The 7,035-nt window shown below is 40.7% G+C and overlaps 1 protein-coding gene across 2 annotated transcripts in view; it reads left to right on the top strand.

Annotated features, from left to right (window-relative positions):
* KIZ (kizuna centrosomal protein) overlaps positions 1–5,604 on the top strand; it is a 148,191-nt gene extending 142,587 nt beyond the window's left edge. For both annotated transcript variants that reach the window (XM_019516123.1, XM_019516122.1), the window contains 2 exons: positions 1,499–1,542; positions 5,305–5,604. In XM_019516123.1, the coding sequence (XP_019371668.1) occupies positions 1,499–1,542; positions 5,305–5,408 (148 nt within the window). In that variant the 3' untranslated portion in view covers positions 5,409–5,604. The remainder of the gene's footprint in view (positions 1–1,498; positions 1,543–5,304) is intronic.
* Positions 5,605–7,035: the final 1,431 nt, after the last annotated feature.

The following is a 7,035-nucleotide window of genomic DNA, read 5'->3' as shown; positions in this document are numbered from 1 at the left end:
TGAACTGGAGACTTGGAAAAACAAAGCTGAATTTGTAACCAGCCTCAGCTTTACATCTGAATGTGGTGTAATCTGATATAGTAAAATAGTTTTAAATTCGTGAATAAATGTTTCACAGCCAGATTCAGTTGGAATGGTTATAAAAGATGGTATGAATGCTTCAGTATTGAAAAAAATATAATTTGCATTAAACAAGGTGTAAAAATAGTTTGATAGCTAAATATTTTTAAAAATGTTAAATATCAACAGACTTCTAGGGGTTTTGCTAGCATGCAGCTGAAATTGATAAATGAGCTATTATACAATATATTTCTGTTACTTAAAAATATAAAATGGTGTAGTCCCTTGGGTAATGAAAAAGCACACTTTCTTCTTTGTTAAATTTATTTTTTCTGTTGTTCATGATTTAGCTGTTAGGAAATACTTGATAGAAGGTGTAAAATAGTAAATTTTCTTCACTGGAATATTCAGGTATTTTCTAGACATCTTTTAACAGTTGGATTCTCTCTCATGAACAGATCCATGCAAGTCAGTAACTAGAATATTTGTAAAACCTCTGCTCTAATATATTTGTGTGTGTGTATATATGTATCTATGTGTATGTATTTATGTATATATGGATCTCTTATTTGTAAATGAAATATTACAAGTTTATGAAATCATGACCCAAGTGATTTTAAGAATAAGTTCTATTTCAGCTGCCACAAGGGAATCAAATGGCAAGTTGACATTTGTTTATATTTTACCAGTTGGAACAGCCACATCGCAGATCTCCTATTTGATCTTCCTTGTTAAGAAACAGCTGAAGCTTTATTTTTTTTAGTGCTTCTCACAGGATTGTTAATATAAGAGTTAATTCTCCTACATCATTGCCCCCCGTGTGATTATTTCACAGCACTGACACAATACACACGCTACACACAAAAGATCAAAATGATTCCAGCTTGTTTGAGAGATTCAAAAGGGTCTGTGATGCTCTAGACACAAGAGCTGTCATTTAACAGAACAGAATTGCAACTGCATATGCATCAAGGTAGATCAAAGGCAGCTGAGAGGCTGCACATTTACATAGGGACATGGGTGATGCTATGGGAACCCAATAGCTAAGTTTTGAGAGTATTTTGGCAAGGAGTGAAATAAGGAGGTTTAGTGGGAGAGTGTTTGGGGGTTTTCTTTATCATCATATGTTCTAAATAGTGGAAGAATTTTACATGCAGCAAGGACTTTCAGGGCTAGATCCCCAGCTGGCATCAGTCACCATTGATTTCACAGAATGAATTCACACCATTTGAGGAACTAGCCCTGAATATCCTTGCTGTAGTTTAGCTCATGTTAGAACCAAAATTGGTAAAGAAAAACTAAACAAGTATTATCAAAAATAAGGGTGCAGTTCTAGGACTGATGTACTTTGTTTTCCTTAATAAAAAAGGAGCATTGGCTTCTAAACGTTTAATTGTTATACCTCTTCTGACTGTTTAAATGTTGCTTCATTTTACAGGACTGAAAGTAAAAGGAGAGTGATACCTGCTATAAAATCTAAAGGTGAGAAATCCAAGTGATATGGAGATGGTATACCTGGAACTTTTTTCTTACACAGAAACAAGGCGATATGTCGACTGTGGCAAATTAAAAAAACAATAGAAGGATTTTTTTTATATATAACATAATACATAAACTGTGCATCTCATTGCCACAGGGTCACACTTGGGCTAAAACCTTGATGAGATCCAAAAAGGAACTGGGTGTTTATATGGATAACAGGAACACCCAGAGTTACTGGAGTTAATGCTGACAAATTTTTGGCAAGGGTGCTAAACCTTATGCTTCAGGGCCCAGGCCTGTTACCAATGGCTAGAGTGTGGGTGAAGACAGAATGTCGGAGCAGATCACCCCACACCTGCTAACTTGTCCCTTTCTCTGAAGCCTGTGGTACTGACTGCTGTCAGACAGGATACTGGAGTTATACTACAGGTCAAATCCAGTAGAGCAGTTCCAGTGTTCCACATCAGGGGTAACATCCCTTCCACCTAAGAGAGTTATCACAGTCAGTGTAAGACCTGAACTGTTGTGGGTATCAGTTTGGGCTCAATCCATTCCTTTTCAGCATATAGTATAACCTAGTGGCTGTTACCTTCCATGTGTGGATAACTCCTTGCTCCTGTTTAATGTCTGCACTGCCAGCTCCTGACTTCCATCATTCCTCATGTTCCACTCAAACTTCTTGCCTAATACGCTCTTTTAATAGCACTCCCCTACATCCCTACCTGTACCATCTTCCAGGGTCTCTCTCTTACCCAGAACAGTCTCTCCACTGCATGTGCTGCTTGACTTCTTGCTCTCTTAAGATTCTTCCATATAATACCATTTTTCTGGCATGCCTTTCAATCTCACTTCATTAATCATGGCCTTTGCAATTATTACAACACTAAATGAATGAAACAGGCAAAAAACCTAAGTAAACCTGCAACAGCCATATCAAATTAGTTTCTTCAGTTGATTTGTCTCTATAGGCAAACTTTCTCCTCTCAAGGATCTGACGCATTCCTTGATAACTTTCTTTACAGCCTGAACTGGTTGTCATTTAAAAAAAATCAAATTCATATGATTAAGACCCTTAAAACAGGAACCTTAGCAATTTGAAAAATATGTCTGAAGACATTGGGTCCTAAGGAAATGCAGAAATAAAATAGGTTTTGACCCCTGGACGTTTTATAGGACCCTGGGGTTGTGCAGAAACAGAAATAAAATTCAGCTGTAGAGGGAAAGGTCCTAGGGAATTTGTCCATAGTTATCCTGAACTATGCCAGGGCTGTTTTTGATAAAGTTTGAGCACTCTGCTGAGTACGACTAAGTGGGAAATGCTACTGCCATGGAACCAGGTTCAGCATTTGAAAGATTTCAGATCATCTCCTGCTTAGCTCATCTCAATTGGAACTGTGGGTAGGTCAGACATTTGAGTCTATAGAATTGCCAGACAGGTATTTCATTATTTGCATGTACAGGAAGCCCTCACTATTCACGGGTTCACCATTTGCAGTTTCAAGTATTCGCGAATGCTGAACTTGCATTTTAAATGCACTTTATACACTTACAGGAGTTCCTCTGGAGCTCCATACTTGCTGTTGCCGGGCTCCTGCCATCGCCGCCAGAGCCATGCCTTATTCGCGGATTTCACCATTTGCAGGGAGTACGAGACTGTATCCCCCGCATGTGTCAAGGGTCGCTTGTATTTTGTAGGTGCACAAGCAGAAATGTGCAGTAGTAGCTGTAGAAACATGTGCCTGGGTGCACTCCTGCACATGTAAGATTGGGCATTGAGTGCTAAATTTTCCTCCTATATCAGTTGTACACCAGCATAACTCCATTAGCATCAATGGAGTTACTAATACAAGTAAAAAGCATTGTTGGTGACCCTGAGTTTTGTCTTGAGTCCACACTTACTGTCTGTGTAGTCCCAAGCAGTAGAGCATGTATTTTGAAAGTAGGAGAATGTGATGTTTTAGGGATATTATTGATGATTCTTGTTTCAATGTGCTCTGAAATCCTTTGTCAGTGCTAGCTGGTGACTCCCATACAAGGGAGCAGAAAGGGCACAACTTTCAACTTGTGGAGTTTCTTTGTATGTATTTGATCTGGAGAGCAAGGGGCTTGTGATTTGTCTTCATTTGGCAGCTGCTGCATATGTTCAAACCCATGGATTCTGGAGTAGAAGATGGAGGATGCAGCTTGCTGAATTTGTGGATCTTAGAGTTAAATGGTTTTCATTTCTAAGTGTTGTCAAAAGCACAAAGAATACAAAGGGCTTTTGTTTTAGGAGAATTGGAGTTGGAAGTAAATTTATATGGAATGCTGCTTTTCTCAGCACTACTTCTCCAGTCCCGCTAGACCAGCAGATTTCAAATTGTAGGGTGCATCCCCCTGAGGGGCATAAAGAAATGTAGAGGGGGGGCACAGCACAGGGGGCTGCAGGCAAGAAGTTTGGAAGGAGGCAGCATCACTGCAGCCTCACGTGAGAATGCAAGGGCAGGGAGCCCCAGGCAGGCTCTGCCAGCGGGCTGCTGCACCTCCAGGAGCCCAGCACAGTGGGTGTGCAGCCTAGAGCTGCAGCAGGGCCAAGGCAGGAGGCATTGGAGCCGAGATAGGTGGAACACATCCTGCCGAGCGGAGCCCAGCCATGGTGGCTACTAGAATGAGGGGTGCCTTGTGCTCGGCTGTGCTGCTCCTCTGAGATGAAGTGGGTAGATGGGGGGTGCAAACAAAATTGTAACTCAAAGGGGGGCTCAGCTCAAAAAGTATGAACATTGCTGCCATAGGTATCCATGGTATGGTTGTTGTGCTGGCTTCTGACAACAGACACCCACCCCACAAGAAGCTGTGTCTAGAGTAGAGGTCTGCCCCAGGGAGCACACATATGGTAGGGTGGATGTGGTGAGATGGGGGTGAAGGTGATAGAGCCTGGATGTGAACCGATTAGGGCTCCTGTAGAGCTGGGACTCCCATGGGATTTGGGAGAAGAGCAGAGCGTACCATGGAACTTGGCATACTTCTCACTTCTGTGCTGCTCCTTACGCAGCAGGGCTCTGCTGGTGTAGGCTGTCCTCTAGGTTGGGATTAACATTCTCAGTATCAGGAGTGCCAGCATTTGCCCTGGTGTCATTTCCTAGCTCTTTTTTAGTATCCCTTTTACCTTCACGTGTATAGTTTTGAAAAATAAATCTATCAATGCTCTTTTTCAATTAAATACCCATATCCAGCCCAGCATTCATGAACAACCTTTTTTTCAGAATTTAAAATTAATCTCTACTTGATGTAAAATGCTTGCTACACTTGGTAATTACCAAATGCTTGTACTTAAATTGTATTACTTCTATATATATTAGCAAAGTCGATTCTTTGTGATGTCACTGTCATTTTTGTGCTAGCTCTGTGAGGTTAGAGTATGATTGTGACTTCACTTCAGAATCAGGTAGAGGAAGGGAGTATAACAGATAAATCTCTTAATTCAGCAGATGGTCAAGTAAATTGCTTTGAGTGAAGATGTTCTGTCAAACTACCTTGAGAAACAATAAAGTAGGGCTTCTAAGTCAATGCATGGTATTTCTGCACAACAATCCAATTAACAGAGAAGAAGACCTGTGGGCAGCATATTGTTTTGTAGGAATGAATTTCCAAGTTGTGCAGTTTCCAAACTGTTCTTGTCTGTCCTCATTCTAATCCACTGTATTTAGATACTTTAAAGGATGCAAAAATAGCATGTATATGTGGTTGGAGGTTTTGATTAATTATTCTGATTTTTATCCGTAGCTTTCTGGGGTGAGTCTGATGACAGCAACTCAGAAATTGAAGCTGCTTTGCGTCCGCAGGCCCAAAACACACATGCAGATGAATTTGATGACTTCTATGACTAAGACATTTAGCACTTGTGGAAAAAATGAAGGAAGTGAATTTTATTTGGTTTGATATTTGGCTTGATATTCCTGTAATGTGTAACATATCTTCTTGGTATTTAGATTTTAGTTTGGCAGTACAAATGCTGGCAATAAAGTATAAAGTCTTTATTTCCTTGGATATATGTTTTCTATTAAACTGATGTTTAAGAATTTATTTTAAGTTCTAAGTATTTCCTTTTCTCAAGTCCACTTTTACTTTTAAAAGAGTGTCACCAGATAAGCAAAACCATGTCTGAGCTTGAAGGTGTTCCCAAAAGACAAATCCAAGTAGAGACAGGTCCTTGACTGTCCGTTTGCTGTTAGGACCTGGCAATGAATATGAATCCCTAGAGCAGTATTACTCCAAATGTCTAGGGCTTTCTTTGAGGTAACGCATTTTTTGCAGGGAGCAGAGGGCAGTTCATATTATGCCATATCTCTTCTCACTCTGGATAAATCAGCAGCATCCTTTCTAGTGCATATCTTTGACCCTCTTCCCCTGCTCCCGAGGTCCTTGGTCCCTGTGCAAACACATACAAGAAGGTACATGATTTTCTAATATAAGATTCATGAAAAGCCTGCTCACACATCAGGATTTGCACCTGGGTTTTCTGAGTTGAAGGCTAATCACTTCACCACTATGCCAGCCTTCCTACCTCAGCACTTCCCTTAAATCCATAACCAGTCCCAACTCAGAAACTGTGGGAAAGTTCCAGGATACGGAAAGATGGGGATCTGTTGTTGGAGCTGGTACTTCTCCAGTTTTCTGGTCCAAAAGGGGGAATTTTGGCACCTGGTAGCATTTGATAGTATCTTATGAGTCCCAAAATGGGTTCTTGAAAACTGGCTGATATTGGGTATGTTCTAAGGAGGAGGATAGACTTCCGCATGGGAGGTGGTTCTGGCAGTCTATCAGTAGGGGTTGTAAGTGCCCCTGGGCAACTACCACTTTCCAAATTATATTTTGGGGCTTGGATTTATTGCAGCAGCTCTAGAATGTTTTGGTCCATGATGGAGTATTGTGCCATCTGGAAGGATTGCCCTGATTATGGACATTCTTTCTTCAGGAGTATATTCCTAGATCTTTAAATTGGGCAGAGCTGTTCACAAAATGATGAACTATGTGGGATTTAGATATTGAAAAGGCAGAAAAGAGGGAGGCTCTTTATATGCTTTTACTAGGGCAGGAATAAACAATTTTAGGAATTTTTTGTGTATCTTTTCTCTGATAGCATTTTTCAGCAGTGGTGTTCCAGTTTCCTTCCTTCCTTCAAGTCCTCAGAGAGCTACAGGATTGAGTGAGGGCAGTGTGGGGAGAAGCCATACGTAGGCAGCTACTTTAGTGGTAGGCAGTCTAGATGTGGTTCTGGATTCTCATCAGACCTTCTGTAGTAGTGTAAGAGTGATGCTGTAGCTGTGATGACTCAGAAACTGTGAGAAACAAGTATTTCATAGGTTGATATCTTTTATTGGACCACATATGTAGTTGGGATAAAGTTAGACAAGTTTTTGAATGCAAGCCATTCTTCCTCAGGTCTCTGATCAGAGAGATCCTTGCCTCTTGCAGATCTTCTACTTTACAGTTCTTGCACTAGGCAAAGTTTCT

Source organism: Gavialis gangeticus, unplaced genomic scaffold (assembly GCF_001723915.1).
Source record: "Gavialis gangeticus isolate Ggan-Ray unplaced genomic scaffold, GavGan_comp1, whole genome shotgun sequence".
NCBI lineage: Eukaryota > Metazoa > Chordata > Crocodylia > Gavialidae > Gavialis > Gavialis gangeticus.
The sequence above is the reverse complement of the archived record's forward strand: the minus strand, read 5'-3'. Positions and strand labels throughout refer to the sequence as shown.